Source organism: Oncorhynchus masou, chromosome 31 (genome assembly GCF_036934945.1).
Source record: "Oncorhynchus masou masou isolate Uvic2021 chromosome 31, UVic_Omas_1.1, whole genome shotgun sequence".
Taxonomy (NCBI): Eukaryota; Metazoa; Chordata; class Actinopteri; order Salmoniformes; family Salmonidae; genus Oncorhynchus; species Oncorhynchus masou.
This window is the reverse complement of record NC_088242.1, coordinates 37,031,625-37,059,145: the sequence shown is the minus strand read 5'-3', so window position 1 is coordinate 37,059,145 and position 27,521 is coordinate 37,031,625. Positions and strand designations below refer to the sequence as shown.

General features: G+C 42.1%; 1 protein-coding gene across 2 annotated transcripts in view; it reads left to right on the top strand.

Moving 5' to 3' along the window:
- Positions 1–24,024, top strand: part of LOC135523896 (arf-GAP with dual PH domain-containing protein 1-like) — a 42,166-nt gene extending 18,142 nt beyond the window's left edge. Inside the window, exons 2-10 of one of the 2 annotated variants that reach the window (XM_064950902.1) lie at positions 3,640–3,770; positions 4,817–4,908; positions 8,074–8,156; positions 14,075–14,187; positions 14,507–14,653; positions 17,575–17,658; positions 17,747–17,881; positions 18,051–18,279; positions 23,267–24,024. In XM_064950902.1, the coding sequence (XP_064806974.1) occupies positions 3,640–3,770; positions 4,817–4,908; positions 8,074–8,156; positions 14,075–14,187; positions 14,507–14,653; positions 17,575–17,658; positions 17,747–17,881; positions 18,051–18,279; positions 23,267–23,295 (1,043 nt within the window). In that variant the 3' untranslated portion in view covers positions 23,296–24,024. Of the gene's footprint in view, positions 1–3,639; positions 3,771–4,816; positions 4,909–8,073; positions 8,157–14,074; positions 14,188–14,488; positions 14,654–17,574; positions 17,659–17,746; positions 17,882–18,050; positions 18,280–23,266 lie in introns of both variants that reach the window. The other variant, XM_064950901.1, reaches the window with a different exon arrangement.
- Positions 24,025–27,521: the final 3,497 nt, after the last annotated feature.

Below are 27,521 nucleotides of genomic sequence, written 5' to 3'. Positions count from 1 at the left end.
ACAGACCCCCAGGTGCGGACACACATGCACGCGCACAAATGCACGCGAACACACACACACCACAGTCTTGTATAACTAACCTTGTGGGGACACACAATTCAGTCCCATTCAAAATCCTATTTTCCCTAACCACTAAACCTAACCTTAACCCTAAATCGAACCTTAACCGCCTAGAAATAGCATTTCACCTTGTGGGGACTAACAAAATGTCCCCAGTTGGTCAAATTTCTCTTTGTTTACTATAGTTAAACACGTCCACAACCACAGGGCACGATAACAATGCGTAGCTCAGCTCTCTGTCAGACTAGTGCCCAGAGAAGCAGGAAGAGAATGTGGTGAAAGCTGCTTAAGCAATCTAACTAATGTATGCCATGGTGATGAAGGGGTTAAAACATCAGCCATTCTAGGGAACGTGAGAGGGTAGGCATAAGACGGCCAATTAATTAACCAATTAATAGTGGTTATCTCGTTCTGACTAATTAAACACGCCCCCCACTGTCTGTACTGTGCAAGCTGCTTTGCACACGCGCACACACACGCACACACACAGGGGGAATCCAATGTCAAGTGGGAAATCCCAGTGACAGAAGCACATGTGTTTTCTGTTGGTGGTCAGTTTGCTTTCCTCCGCTCTCTGATTCACACACTTAATGACCCCACCTCTGGCTATAGAAGGAGGCCAGTTCTGATGGGGATTGTTTCCATAGAGATGGAGTCATTGTTTACGGACATGAGGCCACACCCTGATTACATGTTCTGGGCACTCAGAGCGAAGGGATACCCCCCCCCCCCCCCCCCCCATCTCTCTCATTCTTTATACCCCCCCCCCTTCTAATGTCACATGTTTCTCTCTTTGGTACTTGCCCCAGCACTTAAAAGGATCTGTATCTCCATCTGAGCTTTCTCTGCATCCCAAGAGTACTTGGAAATGCAAGAATAGACTCTATCCTTACCGCTTAGCTCTCAACTGACTCTCGAGTCGTACACTCTGTGTGTGTGTGGAGCATAAGGCTACAGTGTGTTTGGGAGGGGCTTTCTAATGTGTGTGAATGTGGTTTGTTAGAACTGGGTGTCAGAGCAGAATTATCTGCAAAGAGGGTGGTCTTGCCAGCTGTGCAATCTGCCTCAACTTCCTGGGAGGTTTCAATGCCTCAGGACCTATTAAACTGAGTAGAAACATTGAGCCGAAGTAAGCTAAAATGATATTCAACACAAATTATTTACAAACACAAACGTATGCACATGCAAACGTGCATGCATACAGTTGAAGTCAGAAGTTTCCACTTCGGTTGGAGTCATTAAAACTAGTTTTTCAACCACTCCACACATTTCTTGTTTACAAACTATAGTTTTGGCAAGTCGGTTAGGACATCTACTTTGTTGCTTGACACCAAGTCATTTTCCCAACAATTGTTTACAGACAGATTATTTCACTTATAATTCACTGTATCACAATTCCAGTGTCAGAAATTTACATACACTAAGTTGACTGTACATTTATACAGCTTGGAAAATTCCATAAAATGATGTCATGGCTTTAGAAGCTTCTGATAGGCTAATTGACATCATTTGGAGGTGTACCTGTAGATGCATTTAAGGCCTACCTTCAAACCCAATGCCTCTTTGCTTGACATCATGGGAAAATCAAAAGAAATCAGCCAAGACCTCCACAAGTCTGGTTCATCCTTGGAGTAATTTCTAAATCGGCTGAAGGTACCACGTTCATCTGTACAAACAATAGTACGCAAGTATAAACACCATGGGAACACACAGCCGCCATACCGCTCACGAAGGAGACGCATTTTGTCTCCTAGAGATTAACGTACTTTGGTGCGATAAGAGCAAATCAATCCCAGTTCAACAGCAAAGGACCTTGTGAAGATGCTGGAGGAAATGGGTACAAAAGTATCTATATCCACAGTAAAATGAGTCCTATAATCGACATAACCTGAAAGGCCGCTCAGCAAGGAAGAAGCCACTGCTCCAAAACCGCCATAAAAAAGCCAGACTACGGTTTGCTACTGCACATGGGGACAAAGATCGTACTTTTTGGAGTAATGTCCTCTGGTCTGATGAAACAAAAATAGAACTGTTTGGCCATAATTACCATTGTTATGTTTGGAGGAAAAAGGAGGATGCTTGAAGCCGAAGAACTCCATCCCAACCGTGAAGCACGGGGGTGGCAGCATCATGCTGTGTGGGTGCTTTGCTGCAGGAGGGACTGGTGCACTTCAGAAAATAGATGGCATCATGAGGCAGGAAAATGATGTGGATATATTGAAGCAACATCTCAAGACATCAGTCAGGAAGTTAAAGCTTGGTTGCAAATGGGTCTTCCAAATGGACAAGGACCCCAAGCATACTTCCTAATTGTGGCAAAATGGCTTAAGGAGAACAGGTCTAGGTATTGGAGGGGCCATCACAAAGCCCTAACCTCAATCCCATAGGAAATGTGTGGGCAGAACTGAAAAGGCGTGAGCGAGAAAGTAGGCCTACAAACCTGACTGTTACACCAGCTCTGTCAGGAGGAATGGGCCAAAATTCACCCAACTTTTTGTGGGAAGCTTGTGGAAGGCTACCCGAAACGTTTGACCCAAGTTAAACAATTTAAAGGCAATGCTACCAAATACTAATTGAGTGTATGTAAACTTCTGCCCAACTGGGAATGTGGTGAAAGAAATAAAAGCTGAAATAAATAAATCTCTACTATTATTCTGACATTTCACATTCTTAAAATGAAGTGGTGATCCTAACTGACCTAAGACAGGGGATTTGTACTAGGATTAAATTTAAACTGAATTGTGAATCTGAGTTTAAATGTATTTGGCCAAAGTGTATGTACTTCAACTGTGTGTGTGTATACACATAATAGGTATCGGCTGATTGGGCTACATTCACATTGTCAAGAGTTTCGAAAGCCTTGAATATGCTCAGTGCAATTCCTGGATGAGTGCTCTCTTTCTAGTCAATGCATAAGGTCATTCAGTCAACCAATTTATCTCTCAGAATAGTGTGTGTGTGTGTGTGTGTGTGTGCAATGCATGCATTATCACAGTAGAGAGATAACATCTCTCATATATTCAGGACACCCCAAGTGCAGGCCTATTCATGTTTGTGGCAGTTTATTCTTTCCATAGCACAGTGCTTTCTGCAGGGTTCTGTCATGTGTTTGCCTGTCACAGCTCTGTAGTCGCTGTGTGTGCGGGAACGTGCGTACATGCTTGCATGTGTGTGATAGAGTGTAGCGATGTCCTGGAGGTCTGTTGAACAGTGCTCTAATACTCTCCGTGGATTTTGATCAGTGAATAAATGCATTATTTAGCTCATTTCCTGTGTCGAAGCCTAAATATGTTTTCCACTAATCCAATTCTGCAGTTCTGCTGTCTTTGGCCACACACAAACACACTCCCTATCTCTTTCTCTCTATGCAGCTCTATCCAGTTATACTGGGTTTGCTTCATTTACCTATTACCTTTCAGAACTGCAGGTGTCAGCACTTTTAGTATTTATAGTTTGGACCTTGAGCTCATCCCTTCTGTTGCACCGCATTTATGACGCTCTCTCCCCCCTTTGGTTCCTCTCTCCCTTTCTCCCTCCATCCCCACTGTTCTCTCCCTCCCTCTCTTCCCTTCTCCTCAGAGCCAGACTGGGCTTCAGTGACTCTGGGTGTGTTTGTGTGCCAGGGCTGTTCCCTCCTCCACAGAGGCATCCCCCACATCAGCAGGGTCAAGTCTGTTCAGCAGGAGATATGGGACGACTCAGAGGTTGAGGTCAGTCACACCCTGCCATAGAGGGAAGCAGGAGAGGAAGATACTGGGACCATGTACCTTATATTGTGTTGCATTACATTGGTACAAGTACATTTATTACATGTCACAACCGGATTTGAGATCAGATCTTGCCATCCAAGTTCTTAAGTCGGCTCATGTTAGAACAAGCAAAAAACTGACCCGCAGTCAGTTCCAGTAGTGTGTCTGATAGGGATGCGCAGGTCAGTTGTTTATTCACCCTCATCCACCCGCAATTGCTTATATCACCTTCCGCAACCACCTGACTATATGTGATATAGGGAACATCTCAGGCCCACACCTGACAGTAACCCGCAAATATAGAAAACGTGCTGTACAGTTCCTTTTTTTCTCTTGAACATGTATGTATGTATGTATGTATGTATGTGTATATATATATATATACACACACATGCATACAGCTGAAGTCAAAGTTTACATACACCTTAGCAAGATACATTTAAACTCGGTTTTTCACAATTTCTGACATTTAATCCTAGTAAAAAAATCCCTGTTTTAGGTCAGTTAGGTTCACCACTTTATTTTAAGAATGTGAAATGTCAGAATAATACTAGATAATTATTTTTTTTCAGCTTTTATTTCTTTCATCACATTTCCAGTGGGTCAGAAGTCAACATACACTCAATTAGTATTTGGTAGCATTGCCTTAAATGTTTAACTTGGGTTAATACATGCTTTTAAATTATATTATGTGAGCTAAACATTTTTAAAAAATTAAACATGTTTTGTTCTTAAAGTATGATTTTTGGAGATTACTAATATTACTGTCCCCACTACAACAACAAAATACTTAAATATATGTAATTTTGTATTGTAGAATTCCATTCATTCCTACGGAAGACTGCTCCTACTTGGGATTGCCAATATGGCTGACCGGTGGCTTCAAAGCCTTTCAATGGCCAGTACATAGCATCAGCAATCCAGGGTTTTTATACATCATTGGTTGTCAATGCATTCATTGATCTGTATTAAAACCGAGAAACCTTTATTGTTCCGTCTGTCCTCAGCTAATGGCTGCCATGGGTAATGAACCAGCCAAAGCCAAGTATGAACAGAAGGTTCCAGCATTCTACTACAGACCCAAACACACAGACTGCAAGTAAGTCACCCACATGACTGAGTTATAATGATGTGCTGACAACGTCTGGTCGATTAGTATGTAGACAGTGGTATACAAAGATATCACTGATGTGTCAAGTGTTGTTACTCTAAAACGCTTACAGTTTCACACCCGTACTGAAATGTAACACGCTGCAGTACTTCTTCTTCCTTTGTGTGTGTGTGTGTGTGTGTTTGTGCATGTGTGGTGGGTGGTGTATGTGTGCACGTGTGTGTACGTCAGTGTGTTTGCCTGTGAAAGAAAGAGGGAGGGAGAGAGAGCGCGAGAGAGAGAAAGCGAGATACGCAAAAGTGTGAAGTGTTGTAACAGTTTTGACTTGAGGTTATTATTTATAGGGGTGCCAGGTAGGTTGTGCATACCAGAGAAAACATTGGTTTCTCCTTTTGGTTTGGGAGGGAATGAGTCCCATCTGGTCCGTCAAGTCTACACCAATACAAAGGACTTATGTAAAAGTCAGGATGGAAATAAACTTTTCATAAACTCTTAAAACATTGAAAAGAACTTCAAAAACAACTATATTATTTTGCGTGGGTTGTATTAGCAACATCGATTATACACACATAATAATATAACACAATGAGTTCTGGTTCCTCCAGAAATGTCCTGTACCTCGGGCCTAAAAAAAAAAGTCCAGCCCGGTAAAGGAGTTCAGGGAACTCCAGTGACCTTTGTCACACAATGTTTGTCTGTTCATTCAAGTGTAGCCTAAACCCAGTATTAATCATACAATCAATATAACAATTATTTTACCACAGAACTTTAAAGCGTATCAACTCTTACTAAGTCCTCAACTACAACTAACTACATAAATCATCACTGTATACATGACATCAAAACAAATGAAATACCGTATACAAAAAGGTTGTAGTCAGTCAGACAATCCAATCCGCCAACAGATCTCCAGCGGAGAAAGGCCACGAAGAACAGAGAGGTGTAGTACAGGGACGCAAAGAGTGGATCCGGTCCTGGGTAAACTCTATTAGGCTACAAAACACACGTTTAACAGCAACAAAACAAACGGAATAGAGAAGCTTCGGAACTGAGGGTTGAACACATTCTCATTCACGTCTCCATCACAACCCTTTTTGCGCAGCTGATGCTGGCTATTTAATTGGGAAATAAAGGGAAAGCGCCCTATTGGAAGGAGAAGCACTGAGACGGTTCAGAAAAATTCAGGGCCGTCACAGTGTGACTTCTACAATGACAGCGCCGAGTTGTGCCTGTGCCATTACGTTTCTCTGTGGGTGCCAACTAGAGGTCGACCGATTATAATTTTTCAACGCCATACCAATACCGAATATTGGAGGACCAATATATATATATATATATATATATATATATATATATATATATATATATATATATATATATATATATATATATATATATATATATAAAAACAAAATTGTAATAACGACAATTACAACAATACTGAATGAACACTTATTTTAACTTAATGTAAGACATCAATAAAATCAATTTAGCCTCAAATAAATAATGAAACATGTTCAATTTGGTTTAAATAATGCAAAAACAAAGTGTTGGAGAAGAAAGTAAAAGTGCAATATGTGCTATGTAAGAAAGCTAACATTTCAGTTACTTGCTCAGAACATAAGAACATATGAAAGCTGGTGGTTACTTTTAACATGAGTCTTCAATATTCCCAGGTAAGAAGTTTTAGGTTGTAGTTATTATAGGAATTATAGGACTATTTCCCTATATACCATTTGGATATCATTAACCTTTGACTATTGGATGTTCTTATAGGCACTTTAGTATTGCCAGTGTAACAGTATAGCTTCCACTCCTCCCTGGGCTCGAACCAGCAACACATCAACAACAGCCACCATCGAAGCAGCGTTACCCATGCAGAGCAAGGGGAACAACTACTAGAAGGCTCAGAGCAAGTGACGTTTGAAACGCTATTAGCACGCACTAACTAGCTAGCCATTTCACTTTGGTTACACCAGCCTCATCTCGGGAGTTGATAGGCTTGAAGTCATAAACAGCGCAATGCTTGACGCACAACGGAGAACTGCTGGCAAAACGCACAAAAGTGCTGTTTGAATGAATGTTTAGTGCCTGCTTCAACATACCACCGCTCAGTCAGATACTTGTATCCTCAGTCAGATTATATGCAACGCAGGACACGCTAGATAATATCTAGTAATATCATCAACCATGTTTAGTTAACTAGTGATTATGATTGATTGTTTTTTATAAGATAAGTTTATGCTAGCTAGCAACTTACCTTGGCTTACTGCATTCGCGTAACAGGCAGTCTCCTTGTGGAGTGCAACGAGAGAGAGGCAGGTCGTTATTGCGTTGGACTAGTTAACTGTAAGGTTGCAAGATTGGATCCCCGAGCTGACAATGTGAAAATCTGTCGTTCTGCCCCTGAACAAGGCAGTTAACCCACCGTTCCTAGGCCGTCATTGAACATAAGAATGTGTTCTTAATTGACTTGCATAGTTAAATAAAGGTATATAAAAAACATAAAAAATCGTCTCCCAAAAATACCGATTTCCGATTGTTATGAAAACTTGAAATCATCCCTAATTAATCCCCATTCCGAATAATTGGTCGACCTCTAGTGCCAACCCAATAATGTGAGAGAGGGAATCGTAAGAGACAGATTTGGTTTTGTGTCAATTGAATGGATTACTTTAATCTGAATAATCTGATGTTTGTTCTGAAAAGATGCCAAATGCGAGCTGACTGTACTGACATGATTATTATAAGAGACACCAAAAAAAGATAGGAACATCTAAAATAGACCTGCATACAGTTTGAAAACGTCTATCAGAGAGAGAGGGGAGAGGCTGCTGTTGTCATAGTGAGGTTCACTCCTCTACACACACAAACAAAAATAGATAATCTGTTATTAATCTGTTTACTCAGGCTAATCAATCTCTTTGTCCTGGTGTAAAGGAGTGTGTGCATGTGTGTGCATGCGTGCGTGTCTGTGGGCAATGAAGATGAAAGGAAAGAAGAATCTGTCACAGCGAGATAAGTAGAAATGTGGCCAGTGTCCCAACCTCCCAGCTTGTTAGGTCATCATTCATTCACATAGCAGCGTGGCACCTGTGCTATAGAGAAAGGTGAGAGAAGGTGAAACCCATCCATTGCTTCATTGTGCTCTAGGCTACTGCGGGAGCAGTGGATCCGAGCCAGGTACGAGAGGAACGAGTTTGAGTTCATCGAGAAACAGGAGCCATACTCTGCAGGTGAGCTGGCACACACACACACACACACACACAAGGTTTGCCTATGCAAAGCTATGGATGCAGAGCTATGCAAAATCAAACCACCAAATAGTCCTCTGAATATAAACAAAATCCTTTCCCAAGCATCAAGTCAGAACTTTTTTTAAAATCCATTGCACTCAACAGTGGCCACATAAATACTTTTTGTGAACTATGAATTTGAAGAACGGATGACGTTGAGGCGTAGAATGAAGGCAGAGTGAATATGTCTGGCCTTGTATTCTTCCTTGGTGGTTGTTTGTGTTCTTACTAAGCTGAGGCAGACAGTATAAGTGTCAATGTCAGTGAATGACTCATGCTCTTTTTTCATTGCATGAAAGCACTCTCGCTCTTATTGGAGCCAGACTGGACTCTCATTGATTAAAGATGACCTCATCCGTTTACTATGAGATTCAACTTCCTCCTTGGGCACAGACGCACACAGTAGTGATTCGCGGGTTGACTCATAACCCGCAGTTATATCCTCAGGGTGGTCAGGTTTAGGGTTATGCAATATTGTGTGGATGAAGGGCTTAGGAGGTGCAATAAAAACAGTGCAATAAAAATCCATGAAAGAAGTATTCTTGTGCAATTCATATCTATAGGCTACTTTGAGGTTGTTGTTTTTTATATATCTGGCATTAGCTTTAGGGCCTAACTGTATGTGCACCAAATACATGCTGTTTTTTTCTGTTCCAGCAGAACATTATTAGGCTACTGTAACGGCGTTCTTTGTTTGGCGCAAGAAAGTCGGACCGAAATGCAGCGTGTTGGTTACTCATGTCTTTAATGAAACAAATGACGATACATGAAATAACTTATAAATACAAAAACAACAAACGGAACGTGAAAAACCTATACAGCCTGTCTGGTGAACACTAACACAGAGACAGGAACAATCACCCACGAAATACAAAGTGAAACCCAGGCTACCTAAATACGGTTCCCAATTAGAGACAACGAGAATCACCTGACTCTGATTGAGAACCGCCTCAGGCAGCCAAACCTATGCAACACCCCTACTCAGCCGCAATCCCAATAACTAAAAAACCCCACTATGAAATACAACAACATAAACCCATGTCACACACTGGCCTGACCAACTAATTAACGAAAACACAAAATACTAAGACCAAGGCGTGACAGCTACTCTGTTAATGTATCACGGAATCCGGCAGTCTAACTTAGGAGGTTTTCAGCACCAGAGAACAACCAGTATTAAAATTAGGAACAAAGGTTGTATTTACATATTCTTTTTATTTATTTGCTGTCCAGTGAAATTAGTGCAGGTGAATATTTATAACAGCAGTCCTCCTGATAAACTGTAAAGAACGGGCTTATATACCCACAATACCCGGCGCGCCCGATTGTAGAGAGACCATACCAATGCGCACTTAAAGCGGAAACATGAATAGACCATCGCTATAGGCACTAAAAGGAAATCAAATAGACAGACCTCACCGCAATAAACATACACCATATTTGCTACAGTTATTGGTTATCTTCATGCGACGAGCAATCCCGTATCCGGGATCCTATTTATAGCCTCAAGCTCATTAGCATAACGCAACGTTAACTATTCATGAAAATCGCAAATGAAATAAAATAAATATATTTGCTCTCAAGCTTAGACTTTTGTTTACAACACTGTCATCTCAGATTTTCAAAATATGCTATTGAACTATAGCTAAACAAGCATTTGTGTAAGAGTATTGATAGCTAGCATAGCTATAAGCCTAGAATGCAGCCAGCAACATTTTCACAAAAACAAGAAAAGCATTCAAATAAAATCATTTACCTTTGAAGAACTTCAGATGTTTTCAATGAGGAGCCTCTCAGTTAGATAGCAAATGTTCAGTCTTTCAAAAAATATTATTTGTGTAGGACAAATCGCTCCGTTTTGTTCACGTTTGGCTACGAAAAAAACCTGTATCCAGTTATAGCCTCAAGCTCATTAGCATAATGCAACGTTAACTATTAATAAAAATCGCAAATTAAATGAAATAAATATGCTAGCTCTCAAGCTTAGCCTTTTCTTAACAACACTGTCATCTCAGATTTTCAAAATATTCTTTTCAACCATAGCAAAACAAGCATTTGTGTAAGAGTATTGATAGCTAGTGTAGCATTTAGCGTAGCATTTAGCGGGCAACATTTTCACAAAAACCAGAAAAGCATTCAAATAAAATAGTTTACCTTTGAAGAACTTCGGATGTTTTCAATGAGGAGACTATCAGTTAGATAGCAAATGTTCAGTTTTTCCTGAAAGATTCTTTGTGTAGGGGAAATCGCTCCATTTTGTACATCACGTTTGGCTACCAAAAAAAACAAAAATTCAGTCACCAAAACGCCTTACTTTTCTCCAAATGAACTCCATAATATCGACTGAAACATGGCAAACGTTGTTTAGAATCAATCCTCAAGGTGTTTTTCACATATCTCTTCATTGATATATCGTTCGTGGAAGTCTGCTTTCTCCTCTGAATTACATGGAAAAATACTTGCAGCTGAAGTTTACGCACCAATTTCGACGCAGGACCCGGGCGGACCCCTGGTAAATGTGGTCTCTAATGGTCAATCTTCCAATGATATGCCTACAAATACGTCACAATGCTGCAGACATCTTGGGGAAACGGCAGAAATTGTAGGCTCATTCCTGGCGCATTCACAGCCATATAAGGAGACATTGGAAAACAGCGCTTCAAAAATGTTGCTCATTTCCTGTTTGAAGTTTCATCTTGGTTTTGCCTGTAGCATCAGTTCTGTGGCACTCACAGATAATATCTTTGCAGTTTTGGAAATGTCAGTGTTTTCTTTCCAAAGCTGTCAATTATATGCATAGTCGAGCATCTTTTCGTGACAATATATCGGGAACGTTTTTTTATCCAAAAATGAAATACTGCCCCTAGAGTTCCAAGAGATACAATGGATCATTGTAAGAGTGTAGCATGAATCCCAAACAGGACTAATCAATGCAATGACGGATTGCGGGAAATACAGAGGTGTGTCGCATCGTCACATACTGTTCGATAGGCCTAAATATGCAATAAGTGAAAACATTTTGAAGAAAAAACGAATTGTTCAATAAATGTTCAAGAGAAAAAAGGGAACTGTGGGTGGTTGCGGGTGAACAAACAGCTGACATGCGCATGACTAACACACACACATACACACGTGCATGCACACGTGCACACACACAGCGCACACAAACACACACGCACACAAACAGACAGACACACACGTTTGTTTTACTATCCTTGTAAGGACAGAACAGTTGATTCCCATTCAAAATGCTATTTTCCCTAACCCTTAACCCTTAACCTAACGCTAACCTTAACTCCAAACCCCTAATACTAAAGCTAACCCTAACTCCTAACCCTTAACCCTAAAATAATATTATTCCATGTGGGTACCGGTGAAATGTTCCCACTTTTCCAGGTTTTACTATCCTTGTGAGGACTTCTGGTCTCAACAGGGATAGTAAAACCAAAAACTCACATACTCCTTTCCTTTCATCTTAATTACACACACACACACACACACACACACACACACACACACACACACACACACACACACACATATTTCTGTGATACATAGGGATGCATTGAGCAGGAGATTTGTATTTGTTTATCTCTATTTGCATCACATAATATTTGCATCATCCAGGGTTAACCCAGGGTTAAAATTAATAGATCCACGGGTCCGACCCTCATCCAGTCATCTGTCGCCTCGCTACCCTCTTTAAGGCCTTATATGTTCTGTTACCTTTCAGTACCTGTCAACAGTTTGGACACACCTACTCATTCAAGGTTTTTGGATTATTCAATGTGAAGACAATAAAACTATGAAATAACACATGTGGAATCATGTAGTAACCACGATTCCAACAAATCAAAATATATTTTATATTTGAGGTTCTTCAAATAGCCACCCTTTGCCTTGATGACAGCTTTGCACACTCGTGGCATTCTCTCAACCAGCTTCGAGGTAGTCACCTGGAATACATTTCAATAAACAGGTGTGCCTTGTTAAAAGTTCATTTGTGGAATTTCTTTCCTTAATGTGTTTGAGCCAATCAGTTGTATTGTGACAAGGTAGGGTGGTATACAGAAGATAGCCCTATTTGGTAAAATACCAAGTCCATATTATGGCAAGAACAGTTCAAATAAGCAAAGAGAAACAACAGTCCATCATTACTTTAAGACATGAAGGTCAGTCAATCTGGAAAATTTCAAGAACTTTGAAAGTTTCTTCAAGTGAAGTCGTAAAAACCATCAAGTGTTATGATGAAACTGGCTCTCATGAGGACCGCTACAGGAAAGGAAGACCCAGAGACACCTCTGCTGCAGAGGATAAGTTCATTACAGTTAACTGCACCTCAGATTGCAGCCCAAATAAATGCTTCACAGAGTTCAAGTAACAGACACATCACAACATCAATTGTGCAGAGGAGACTGCGTGAATCAGGCCTTCATGGTCGAATTGCTGCAAAGAAACCACTACTAAAGTACACCAATAAGAAGAAGAGACTTGCTTGGGCCAAGAAACACGAGCAATGGACATTCGACCGGTGAAAATCTGTCCTTTGTTCTGAAGAGTCCAAATTTTAGATATCTGGTTCCAACCGCTGTGTCTTTGTGAGACGCAGAGTAGGTAAACGGATGATCCCCGCATGTGTGGTTCCCACCGTGAAGCATGGAGGAGGAGGTGTGATGGTGTGGGGTGCTTTGCTGGTCACATGGTCTGTGATTTATTTAGAATGAAAGGCACACTTAACCAGCATGACCTCAACCCAATTGAAATGGTTGAGCAGTCAACAAGTACTCAACATAAGTGGGTACTCCTTCAAGACTGTTGGAAAAGCATTCCTCATGAAGCTGGTTGAGAGAATGCCAAGAGTGTGCAAAGCTGTCAAGGCAAAGGGTGGCTACTTTAAAGAATCTAAAATATATTTTGATTTGTTGAACACTTTTGTTTACTACATGGTTTCATGTGTTATTTAATCGTGTTGATGTCTTCACTATTATTCTACAATGTAGAAAATAGTACAATAAAGAAAAATCCTTCAATGAGTAGGCGTGTCCAAACTTTTGACTGGTACTGTGTATCCTTCTGTAGGTGCAGGGAGGGTGGTGGTAAACTAGACTCCCAATGCTCAATGGCTGTATTGATTCTGCATGCAGAGAAAAGGGAGGAGTGGGGGTTGTTATTGGTCGATGGTGGTAATGCAAGGTGAATAAATCACGATTAACTGGGAAAAAGAGAGATGCCAACCTATGTCACCAGGGGATGGAGAGAGGGAGGAGAAAATAGGGGGACAGATGAGGAAGGAGAGACGTTGGGGGGATTATGGGATTTGAGGGGTGTTGGATGGGATTAGTAGTATGGCATGCATTGATACAGTATATGCGAGTGTGTATGAGAGATAGATGGGGATACAGTGAACAGAGATTCGTGGGAGGGAGGAGAAAGGAAAATAGAGAAGTGAAGAGAGAAAATGGAGGGGGAGGAGGGAGAAAGAGAGAATATGAGAGAGTAAGAGAGAGTTGAAGAGCGTGTGTAGTCTGTAATGGATTATACACCGTGCTCTGTACTGCCACTTAATGAAACCACTTCCTGTCTGTAAGAGGTCCAGAAATAGACTGGAACTACTAGTGCTGTGTCATTGACATGTAAAAGAATGTACAGTACTTTACCATCAGTGAGGTTATTTTTTTTCTTTCTGCATTCTGTTCTATGACTTCCTCTCTCATGTACTCTCTTTCACCTAAAGCCCCTCTCTCTGTCTCTTCATCCCTCTCTTTCTGTCTCCCTTCATACGCTTTGGTATTTCTTGATTACACCAGAGAGCTATTTCAGTTTGTCTGAGTTTGTCTGGTGGGTTTCTATCTGCCCAGGGTACAGAGAGGGGTTTCTATGGAAACGCGGGCGAGACAACGGCCAGTTCCTCAGCCGGAAATTCATCCTGTCAGAACGAGAGGGGGCGCTCAAGTATTTCAACAAGCAGGACGTAAGGCTGGAGTCAACACGTAGTCACATCTGCACATGCTCTCACACATAAATACAAGCATGTTCCTGGGAAACGGAATCTCCAGCTAACTTATGCTACTAGCTTTCAGGTTAATCATCTCTTTCAAGTTAATCATGAATACTTGTATAGCACGCTATGTATATGTGTCCACAAGGAAACTGAAACAAATACCTCAACAGACTTAATCTCCTTACCTATCTTTTTGTGTTTACTGTAAACATACAGTATGTATTATTCGATGTAACAATTTATACGTATACTGTATTTATGTACCGTACAGTTTGTGTATCTCCCCCAGGCGCGGGACCCCAAGGCAGTGATGAAAATCGAGACTCTCAATGCCACGTTCCAGCCGGCAAAGATAGGCAACCCCTATGGCCTGCAGATTACTTACCTGAGAGACAACAGCACCAGGAACATCTTTGTCTACCACAGCGATTCTAAGGTGAGGCATTATGGGTGACTGTGACAAAAAAGACTCTGCGGCTTTGCATCCTGGTCCCAGATCTGTTTATACTGGTATAGCCAACTCCTATTGTAATATGTGTAAATGCACGGAATTCTTAGAGATATGATGCATGATGAATCATCAATTCAATGGTACACCTAATATGGCTGCTGTTACTCATATCAAGGAACACTGATTTACAGCGGTTGCTCCACTAAAAGTTTTGCGATTATGCTGCGGGACTTAGAGGTAATTTGTGGTTTAGCATGGTACTCTGCGTCATCACTTCATTGCTCCAGACCAGCGCAAGGGGGAGTTAGAGCACTGATTATGCTTTTGGGTCCTCCTGTGTCTCTAACTGGCAATGAATGTGTGACATAAACCTAAATAGTAACTGATAATTGACTGACGACTTCAGTATTACCTACCACAACTGTTTTTATTATGCTCTTACTGTAGTACTGTATGCCACTCCCGACCGATCACGTTGTACAGCGCCTGAGTGGCGCAACGTTCTAAGACACTGCAAGCTGGTTTACAACGGATGCTGGTTCAATACCTGTGCCAGCCTCGGCTGGGAGACCCATTTGTTAATTGTAGGTTTCTCTCCCTCTAAAAACAGAAATAAATCATTCTAAGTAACAAACTGGCTTTATTTACAAATGAGTAACAATGTCTCACCCCATGTTCAAGAATGGCCTTTTTCTCTCATTTTACTGTAATGAACACGAGGGGAGGCAGAGAGCTGGTTTCAAGCGCAGGGCGCAGCAGGTGTTTATTGCAAAGGACCACAGGAGCAGGCAGAAGGTCATACACAGGGGGTCCAAAAGGGCAACAGTACAGGCAGTGAAAAGGCTAGTAACATAGTCCTGGAGATCAGGCAATATGTAGATAACAGGAAATCCAATAGGCTAAAGTACAGGCAGGGAATAGGCAAAAGGCGTCGTTAGTTTCTGCCTGCCTCACTATCATACACGGGAGGAGTAACTCACCGGAAAACCAGCTCTCTGAAAGACATGTGTCACAAAACAAACGATACCTCACAGTGATGCGGTGCAAAGAACTGAACTAAATAGTGTGTGATAATGACATACAGGTGTGTGAACAGGTGATCACAATTCAGGTGATTGGGATCTGGAGAGTGAGCTGTGTTCAGGGGATCTAGGTATTTGAGGGTGTGAGTTGAAAGCAGACGTTACATTTACGTTATTTGAAAACAAAATCTCCAAAATATTGCGATTATTATTAATCGAGAATTATATAAACGCCTGTTGGATATTCTCACAGATATATTGGACTGGTCTTGATAAATCAATGAGATTTTTATTTTCACAGAATCTCTGTTTGGGTATATGTTAGACTTATGCACTTAGTGTAACCTTTATTTAACTAGGCAAGTCAGTTAAGAATAAATTCTTATTTACAAGGACAGGCTGCTCCTTGCTCCCCGTCAGGGAATTGAACCCCAGTCTTGTAAGGTTCTGCTTTTCTTTTCTTAGTCAACCTTGTGTTCAGTTTTTTTTGTGTTCTGGAACGTAGCCCTGTCTTTCATTTTTGATCATAGATTTTTTTAAATCTTTTTATTTTACAAGGCAAGTCAGTTAAGAACAAATTCTTATTTTCAATGACAGCCTAGGAAAAGTTAACTGTGTTGTTCAGGGGCAGAACGACAGATTTTTACCTTGTCAGCTCGGGGATTCGAGTCCAACGCTCTAACCACTAGGCTACCTGCCGCCCCAGGTAACCTATTTCACCTGTGTTCGTTTCTCACTTGGTCTCATCAGCTTCCTATTTAGTTCAGCTCTTTCGGTTTGTATGGTTGTGAGGTATTGTTTGTTTTTGACTACCTACCTGTGTTTGACCATTGCCTGCCTGCCTGTGATCACGATTCCTGCTTTCTGCGACGGCTTAATAAACATCTGCCACACTCTGCGTGTGAATATACACATTTTTCTCCCTGAGTATTCATTACAGGTCTCCCGCGTGCCCGCATTCTTTTGTACAGCTACTATTGAAGGCTATCAAATGCTCCTCTGGTGGTCAAACTAGCACTAACTAGCATTAATGGTACCAGTGGCTCACACTTAAATAACGTGCCATAGAATTCTGAGGCCCCATACAAGCTGCGTCGCAGTATACTGCAACTTTTAAAGGACGAAACCACTGTAGTCTGTTCATCTAAATTTGAGTCTCTACACTCTTATAAAAAAAGGGTTCCAAAAAAGGTCCATAGGAAAACACTTTTCATTTCCAGGTAGAACTCTTTTGGGTTCAATGTAAAAACCCTCTGGGGAAAGGATTCTGCAAGGAACCCCATATGATTCTACCTGGAACCAAAAAGGTTTCTTCAAAGGGTTCTCCTTTGGGGACAGCCGAAAAACCCTTTTAAGCTCTAGATAGCACCTTTTTCTTCTAAGAGTCTCTAGTAGATATGGGCTGTTCTGGATAACCGAGGGAGAGTGGAAATAAACATGTCTAGATATCTATTTCATCAGTAGACGTGTTCTTCACTGTGACAGCAGTACTCGTCATCCTACCGTGTAATCTGGCCAGTGGAGCTGGCTAGAGGAATTTGGAGGGGGTTGCCGTCACACACAGAGTTGCTGGCTGGCGGGCTGTTTTTCTCTGAGGGTTTACTGCTGTGCACACAGGTGACCATCTCTCTCAGTAGCAAGCCACCCTTGTCTGTGGGTTAGGATGAAAGGCACAGCGTGTACAGCCTCCTCAGCTGGTAAACAGACAAGATAGCAAGCTTGAACAGAACAGTAATATTAAAGCTGTTTTGTCGTGATATAATACCTTGATCACGTCTCGTAATGTTCCATACTGTAGCAGGTTTACGGTCTTCTCATTGCAGGGATGACTCTGAATAAGGCATGTATCTGACTAGGATGCTTTTGTGTCTTTTGTTTTGGTAGGAAATGGTGGACTGGTTCAACGCTATCAGAGCTGCCAGGTTCCATTACCTTCAGGTGGCCTTCCCTGGAGCCAGTGACGAGGAGGTGAGGCCACAACATATATTGAGCAATGAGTATTACCACAATTTAACACAATTAAACAAACACTTTTCTCTCTTGTCTTTGCCTTCAGCTGGTGCCCAAACTGACACGTAGCTTCATGAAAGAGGGCTTCATGGAGAAGACAGGCCCAAAGCACACAGAGGGCTTTAAGAAAAGGTGGTTCACCATGGACGACAGGAGACTCATGTACTTCAAAGATCCTCTGGTGAGGAGACAGACACACCCTGCCCTAAAACAACTCATCCATTCTGAATGAACCCTACTTGTCATAACTTTCTATTCTGTGGCGTACAGCATACTTTATTCTCTGATATCTCTCTCTGATCTCTCTCACGCTCTCTCCCCCCCGCCGCCTCTACCCCCTCCTCTCTCAGGACGCCTATGCAAGGGGAGAAGTGTTCATCGGCAGTAAAGAGAACAGCTACACCGTGCTTCCAGGACTTCCCCCCTCAACACAGGGCTACCACTGGAACCATGGCATCACCATAGTAACGCCAGACAGGAAGTTCCTGTTCGCCTGCGAGACGGAGGCGGAGCAGAGGGACTGGATTGCTGCCTTCCAGAGGGTCATCAACAGACCCATGAGACCACAAGAGTACGCAGGTAAGTCATGAGGCTGAATTACACCGGCGTACTCGAGTATGCTCGACATTAAGTGTACTCTTGAGTAGGGCTGTTAAACTGACCGTATTACTGCCGCACCGGTGGTCACAAGTCATGATGGCAGTCAAATTCCACATGACCGTTTAGTCACGGTAATTAGGATTCTCCCAGCTCTGATGCTACTGCTGGTCATTAGTAGCCTACCAAACTTGCTAACTGCCTGGTACTCAGCACTCTATTGTCCCTCTAATCACTCTGACGTCAATGCAAATGTTATCGAAAATCTCATGATGAGTGCTCATGTTGCGCAACATTTCTGCAATTGCGTGAGAAAACAGAGGTTTGATGGCCAATATTAAAAAGAGAATCCCATTAGCATTCTATAGGCTAGGCCTACAACATTTTATTTATCAACTTTCCTAATATTAAGCACATTGATTCCCTTGAACACGCATAGCCTATCTGGCTGGCATGAAAATGAACCATGGAACCGGGTGGCGCAGTGGTTAAGGACGCTGTACTGCAGCGCCAGCTGTGCCATCAGAGACTCTGGGTTCGCGCCCAGGCTCTGTCGTAACCGGAAGCGACCGGGAGGTCCGTGGGGCGACGCACAATTGGCCTAGCATCGTCCGGGTTAGGGAGGGCTTGGCCGGTCGGGATGTCCTTGTCTCATCGCGCACCAGCGACTCCTGTGGCAGGCCGGGAGCAGTGCTCGCTAACCAAGGTTGCCAGGTGCACGGTGTTTCCTCCGGCTGGATTCCGGGTTGGATGCGCGCTGTGTTAAGAAGCAGTGCGGCTTGACTTTCAACCTTCGTCTCTCCTGAGCCCGTACCGAAGTTGTAGCGATGAGACAAGATAGTAGCTAATATAAACAATTGGATACCACGAAATTGGGGAGAAAAAGGGGTAAAAGAAAAAAGAAAAAATGAACCATGGGAAATGCGTCCTCCATTCGCTATTGTATAGATGATGTGTATTTTTTTCCCCATGCTCCTGTTCCGAGACAGTCCATTCTAAATCAAACCTCATTTCACACATATATTATACTTAAAGACAACATTTAGATCAAGTATAGTCTGATGGGTGACAATATTAGACTATCACTTGTGAATGATGCCCAGCTTGTGCATTAAGGCAAGAAGCGCATACCTTTTTTTTGGGCAACTTTTTCAAATCATAGTCCCCTGCAATGTATCCTAGACCATAGGTCTATATGTTTAAGGATTGTATTGCAACTAAAGTGGCCAAATAACTTGTTAAAATGAAGCACATGAATCTTCTTTATAACCGGTGTAGAGCCTAACTGGCCGACATAAGCAGCGCGTGAGTTTCAAGTTTGGGGAAGATCATTTTCACCATAAAAATGCACCTTTATAGTAAAGCATTACACGCATAATCACATTTGCCATCACTTTTGAGAACAGTGTTTTCTTCTAATTGATTGCATTTTGGAACATTCGCGCTTATTGCTTAAACGATCAGCTTCATATGCAAGTGGTTGTATTCATTTGGGATCTACCGCATCCCACAACTGTCTCAGAGTATGTTAGGAATATTTATTTATTGCACAGAAGCACAAGTTGACCAATAGAATAGGTCAACTTTTGTACTATGGGGGATAGTAGATTGAAATAAGCAATTGCTTTTGCTGTTCGTCAGGCCTACTCATCTTGTTGGCTGATGAAATGTAGGATAAATGTGGACAGTTCTAACATCTTCAATATGCGCCTCGGAATTCAATAAGAGGGAAGCGCACAGATGCGTCCCAGATGTGTCTGTCTCCATTCACTTGAAGCCTACTACTTAGCTGAAATGCCTGTGAAAAGGACACGATCACAGGCATTAGCTACAGTTGTCTGGAAATTTATATACACTTAGGTTGGAGTCATTGCAACCACTCCACAAATTTCTTGTTAACAAACTATAGTTTGGGCAAGTCGGTTAGGACATAATAGTAGTAATAATAATAACAATAATAGTACTTTTTCCAACAATTGTTTACATACAGATTATTTCACTTATAATTCACTGTATCACAATTCCAGTGGGTGAGAAGTTTACATTCTCTAAGTTGACTGTACATTTATACAGCTTGGAAAATGACATAAAATGATGTCATGGCTTTAGAAGCTTCTGATAGGCTAATTTACATATTTTGAGTCAATTGGAGGTGTACCTGTGGATGTATTTCAAGGCCTACTTTCAAACTCAGTGCCTCTTTGCTTGACATCATGGGAAAATCAAAAGAAATCAGCCAAGACCTCAGACAAAAATTGTAGACCTCCACAAGTCTGGTTCATCCTTGGGAGCAATTTCCAAAGGCCTGAAGGTACCACGTTCATCTGTACAAACAATAGTACGCAAGTATAAACACCAGCTGTCATACCGCTCAGGAAGGATACGCGTTCTGTCTCCTAGAGATGAACGTACTTTGGTGCGAAAAGTGCAAATCAATCCCATAACAATAGCAAAGGACCTTGTGAAGATGCTGGAGGAAACAGGTACAAAAGTATATATATCCACAGTAAAATGAGTTCTATATTGACATAGCCTGAAAGGCCGCTCAGCAAGGAAGTAGCCACTGCTCCAAAACCGACATATAAAAGACTCCGGTTTGCAACTGCACATGAGGACAAAGTTCATACTTTTTGGAGAAATGTCCTCTGGCCTGATGAAACAAAAATAGAACTGTTTGGCCATAATGAGCATTGTTATGTTTGGAGGAAAAAGGGGGAGGCTTGCAAACCAAAGAACACCATCCCAACCGTGAAGTACGGGGGTGGCAGCAGACCAAATTGGTCTTCCAAATGGACAATAACCCCAAGCATCCTTAGAAAGTTGTGGCAAAATGGCTTAAGGACAACAAAGTCAAGGTATTGGAGTGGCCATCACAAAGCCCTGACCTCAATCCCATAGAAAATGTGTGGGCAGAACTGAAAAAGCGTGTGCGAGCAAGGAGGCCTACAAACCTGACTCAGTTACACCAGCTCTGTCAGGAGGAATGGGCCAAAATTCACCCAACTTATTGTGGAAGGCTACCTGAAACGTTTGACCCAAGTTAAACAATTTTCAGGCAATGCTACCAGATACTAATTGAGTGTATGTAATCTTCTGACACTCTAGGAAAGTGATGTAAGAAAAAAAAGCTGAAATCAATCATTATCTCTACTATTATTCTGACATTTCACATTTTTTTAAATAAACTGGTGATCCTAACTGACCTGACAGGGATTTTCTTTTTTTTTACCCCTCAATTGTTTAGTAGCTACTATCTTGTCTCATCGCTACAACTCCCGTATGGGCTCGGGAGAGACGAAGGTTGAAAGTCATGCGTCCTCCGATACACAACCCAACCAAGCCGCACTGCTTCTTAACACAGTGCCATCCAACCCGGAAGCCAGCCGCACCAATGTGTCAGAGGAAACACCGTGCACCTGGCAACCTTGGTTAGCACGCACTGTGCCCGGCCCGCCACAGGGGTCACTGGTGCGCGATGAGACAAGGATTTCCCTACCGGCCAAACCCTCCCTAACCCGGACGACACTAGGTCAATTGTGCGTCGCCCCACGGACCTCCCGGGTCACGGCCGGTTACAACAGAGCCTGGGCGTGAACCCAAAGTCTCTGGTGGTACAGCTGGCGCTGCAGTACAGCGCCCTTAACCACTGCGCCACCCGGGAGACCAAGACAGGGAATTTTTACTGGTATTAAATTTCAGGAATTGTGAAACACTGAGTTGAAATGTATTTGGCTAAGGTGTATGTACACTTCTGACTTCGACTGGACATCTGAGAGAGCCATGTGAGTGAGAGGTGCTTCGGAGCACGCAGCTGGGAGAAGGGAATTATAATTAGCTTATTATATTCAGCCCAAGGGAACAATGGCCACAGATTTTTTTAGGGGGCATTACCGCCACACAAGGGGGATGCCACCTGGAAATTCGAGGCCTGGTGAGAATATTATCAAGTGCTCGTCAAATTGTGAATGAGAGACTGATGAAATGAGTGAAGCTTGTGGCTTTTTTCAAATCATTACTAGAGTCCCATCATGCAGCCTTAGAATGTATTCAAAATCTTAACATATAGGCCAACGTTTGTATCACAACTAAAGTTGCATAAATAACTAAAGTTGCATAAAAAGCATATAGGACTGGTTTCTTTGTGAACCGCTCAATACAGAATAGCCACATGTACGCACTTCCAATGAAATCGTTTAGAGAAAATATTATTTCTATTTTATGTTCAATTGTATTCTTCATGCTATAAAATAATTTTAAAAAATTATGCCACAGAATTCTAAGCAAATCTTGTCTGCTAAATGAACGGGTGTAGCCCACAGCCAAATGGCATAGCCATGTCAGGGCCCAACATAAGAACAACTCTGAGTATGCTATTCTGTTCATTTTAAATGCTATTCTGTTCATTTTTTCATATGATTTTTCTTAAGACCTGTCAAAAATAAATGATAAATAAATGTATTTATTAGTTTAAATTTTTTTAGATGTTCTAAAGATCTGCATCCGTGGCTTGGAGGCTATGTGTGGAAGTCAGGAGAAGCTAAATGCATTTATGCTCATTAACGGTCGATTACCGTGAGCCCGGGCAGTTATTTTCATGACAATCACCGGCTGCCACAGCCTTACACTTGAGGAGTATGCATGTATGCAGATATTGCATCTTTGCAACAATATTTGCATGCGATGTACAACCCCCAATTGAACTAGTCAAGGTCTCACAAGCAGTTGCTTGGCTGAAGCCAATGTTTTATGGCAGGGCTAAAACAAAAACCTGCACACCGGGTAACTCCCTAGCACCAGCACTGGTATTAATCACTATAATTATAGATTGATGGTATGTTTTTAGAGGCAGTCCAAAGCAGGGTAATGAGTAATTGCCTGTTTATGTACTGTACTGTGCCTATATGCCTTTCTGTGATTGTATCTCTATGTTGTGGTAATACTTACTGGTTTTCTGCTCTTCACTGTGCAGTGGAGGCCCATTTCAAACACAAGCCCTGAGACTGGAGCTAGAGCTGTCACTCTACTGGTCAGCTCAAGTCCCACCAAGAACAGAACAGACAGGATTTCTCTGCAGAGACCCCAGAATAACACAAGTCTCTACTGTACCTGGAGCGAAGGAACGAGATGATAGAGATGGAAGAAATATATCAGAGAGGAGAGAGAAAAACAATAAAAGGTCTTACATCTCAACCTCTTCTGAACCTGATGCCTAAACCGGGGGTTAGAGGTCAGGGGTCAGGGGATTTGAGAGGAGAGAAAATAACACTGAAATATCAATTCCCCTGCTGCCGCTCTCCACATAGACTCTTCCACACTGCACCCCCGCTCTTAGTGTTGTGAGTGGTTCTTCCCTTGTTGTATACTAATGAGTCATGGTCACTCTGTTTGTTGAGAGCAGTACTGTAAATGTAATTTATTGATTGGACAGTTTTGATGACAGTGGATTTATGCAATTTCTCTGATTGTTCTAAACGTATGCTTTTAGGCAGGGTTATACACATCTCGTGGCTGTTTATTTTGAAATATAAATGTGAATGTAAATATTTTGTTACTTCATGCAACAGGGTTGTAATTGATTTAATATTAACTGATTCAATCAAATTGTGTTTATCATTGAAAGACACTAGATGTCACTCTAGGTCATTGTATACATCACCCATGATGTGCATTGTCATTCTATTGGTCTCCCGCTGTAATAAACTCGACAGGGATCCAAGCTGAGAACAATCCCGCTGACCGTGTCTCCTTTACTTCATCAACCGCTGGGCCCCCCCCCCCTCTCTCTCTCTCTGTCAAGGTTATCTTTACTCTTTCTTTCTCTTTCTCTCTCTTTCTCTCTCTCTCTCTTTCTTTCTCTCTCTTTCTTTCTCTCTCTCTCTCTCTCTCTCTCTCTCTCTCTCTCTCTTTCTCTCTTTCTCTTTCTCTCTCTTTCTCTCTCTCTCTGTCTCGTTCACTCTCTCTCTGTCTCGTTCACTCTCTCTCTCTCTCGTTCACTCTCTCTCTCTCTCGTTCACTCTCTCTCTCGTTAACTCCCACTTTCTCTCTCTTTCTCTCTCTCTTTCTCTCTTTCTCTTTCTCTCTCTCTCTCTCTCGTTCACTCTCCATCTCGTTCGCTCTCTCTCGCGCGTGCGCGCGCATGGGGTCCCAAAATGGTTCCGCACAAATTGACGCTAGAAAATGAAGGGAACCCCACTTTATACCCTGTGTTTGTATTCACTCAATTTAAGGTCCAGCAGGGCTGTCCCAATGCATAATTACATCAAAGTGCATTTTAATAGTGTAAAAGGCCCTTAGTTGACACTCAAATGTTGTATTATACAGTATACCCATTTCAAGAGAGAACAATTCATTTGTTTGATCAAATTTGAACCCAGTTAAATTTCAGGGTTTGGAAACCATTACTCTAGTAGTCTCTTGTATTCAGATAATGTGTGCGGGTGTGCCTGTGTTTGTTTGTGCGCCCGTATGTGTTCTCGTAGTATGCATGCGTGCAGAACGGATAGGGGCCACCCTCCGAAGTTGTGTGCTTCTCTGTGCTAACTGATGCGGGGACAGAGACAGACACACAGCTGCCGTTAGAGGTGGCGGTTGGAGAGCTCAGACAGCTGTTGGAATTCCACCCAGGGAGAGTTCTAGTGTTAAGCCTGGGCTGGATGGACACTCTGAGGCGGGCAGTTGTGAAGTGTGGAGGACCATATCAATATTGGCTGGAGTGTGTTGACCGTATGCACAAACACCCACACGAGGAGCATGATAATGGCTGTGCAGCTTACACATGCCCACAGACCTGGTATTGTGTGTAATTAAAAGTTCACAACAGTTCAATTATGTAATAAATAGTTTTGGTAACATTGTAATGGTGAGATGTGGTAGAGCATTGATTCTTGTCAATTGGTGTGTCTGTGCGGGCATGTGATTATTTCTGTTTATTTGTTTGCGTAACTATGAGGACATGCTCCCGTCATGTCTCCATACATACAGTATGTGTCTGTTCTGTGAACTGTGTGCCTTTTCTGTGAACTTCCAGTAAATTGAACCACATTCACATCTCGGTTCCACATGGCGGGAAATCCTTGAGGGATACTCCTCCGTGTGTGTGTCTGTGTGACTGTGTGTGTGTTGGGAGGTTAGGATTAAGAGCTTCAGAGGGGGTCAGGCTCATGGCGCTGCAGCCCAATCGTCATAGCAACAGCTGGGACACAGTCGCACATGCTTCCTTCACTCTTTCCTTCCCTCTCTCTTTCTGACACCTTTTTCTCCCTCCCTCAGTTTTCTGTAATCTCACTGACTTTAGGGTTCACATCTACTTCTGCCATCAAGGCGAAGTAAATTAACATCTTTATCTATTGGTAAAACAAGTATATTTTCTTATTTAAACACTTAGATTTTATTCATATGAAATAGTATGCTGCAAATGTACATGTACTGAATATATATAGATATAAAGCGGGTATAGCATATGAGTGAGTTGGCAGATTTTTTTTTGTCAGGCATCGAGACAGGCCATCCGTCTGTCTGCGAGATGAGGACGACATGCTTTTCCCAAGGACTGGCGCCAAAGCAACGTGCTGTGGTTGACCTCGGTCACCGCGGTGGAGTTTCACGGTTGCTCTGTTTCTGGCATTGTGAACCATCGCAGACTGCTCCAGACCACTCCAGACCACTCCAGACCACTCCAAGGCAAAGTTCTTTCTCTTTTATAGGGATCAGAGTGGTCCAACCGGCCAACACGACGGGAGATTGAAGAACAGTTGATACACCCCCAAAGGGTCAAAGGGCACTATTTTTGGTTGAAATGAGAGGTGTACAATATCTGTGAGAACATCAATGTCTTGGAACCTCCTTAGTCTTTCTATTGATGAATTTGTAGAAAATAGAAGCCATTACTTAGATTGAACAATAGAAATGGGCCTGCAGTTCGAACAACTGTTATTCATCCCTTTGTCATTGTTGCACTGCACAGGAACAACTTGCCAGTAGGATCCTGTTATTTTGAGACAGAGAATACCGCATAGACAAGATCGGGGAGAAACGTGTACCTCATCACTTGCGTCAGTAGAGGTTTTAGGTCTAATTGACTGTTGTAAGTCTATTACATTGCTGCCCCAGTCTGTTTCAAGTTAGAGGTAATAATTTAGTGATGAGTTTAACCCAATCAGCTGGTGTCTCATGTTGGTAAAGCCTAAAGGACGGCTACAGAGAAGGCACAAATCTAATGAAAAGTCCCTGGATAAACCCACACACACAAGGGATCCCTTTCACTGCTTAAAATTGTATGAACCACTTATAAGCTTTAACTTCTAATAGCTGGAATTAAAATGAGAAAGATATCAGTAACTTTATAGACATGTTTCAAAATAATTAAGGAGACTAATTGAACAGAACTTAACGTGAACAGAACTTGACATGGAAGGAAATTAGATTACATACGAAGCTGCTGTCTGAAAGGTGTAACTGGGATTTGTAGGTGATTGAACAGTAACCCAAAATTGGTCGATTTTCCAATGCATAGTCTAAGCAGAATTTCAACTGCCTCTGTGTGTTTTTACCAATCCAAATGAGGTGGAACTGCCTTCCCACCTGTACAGTATATATGACCATTTATGTGGCGAATCACAGTGCGAGTCAGGTCTACTGATGTGTCCCTCCACACTCCTCTGCCCCTCCACCCTGGCTCCAGATCCCCGTGGCATCATGGGTAAGTCAATGTTAGTTCTGTCTGGCAGCTTGTTGTCGTTGGCTCCCCGGCAGGCCAGGCTAACTCCAGTAGACACTAACTCAGTGAAACTCACCAGATATTTTCACCATTCAGGAAGTAATTAAAAGTGGGTGGAACCCCAAATCCTCAGCCATCATTTCTGTAGTGAAGCCCAGGGGCAGAAACATAGGGCATTTAGCATGGCCTGAGAGTAAATATAGCAACCTATGAGCCAGGTACAGTATACAGTGGGGCAAAAAAAGTATTTAGTCAGCCACCAATTGTGCAAGTTCTCCCACTTAAAAAGATGAGAGAGGCTTGTAATTTTCATCATAGGTACACTTCAACTATGACAGACAAAATTAGAGAAAACAAATCCAGAAAATCACATTGTAGGATTTTTAATGAATTTATTTGCAAATTATGGTGGAAAATAAGTACTTGGTCAATAACAAAAGTTTATCTCAATACTTTGTTATATACCCTTTGTTGGCAATGACAGAGGTCAAACATTTTCTGTAAGTCT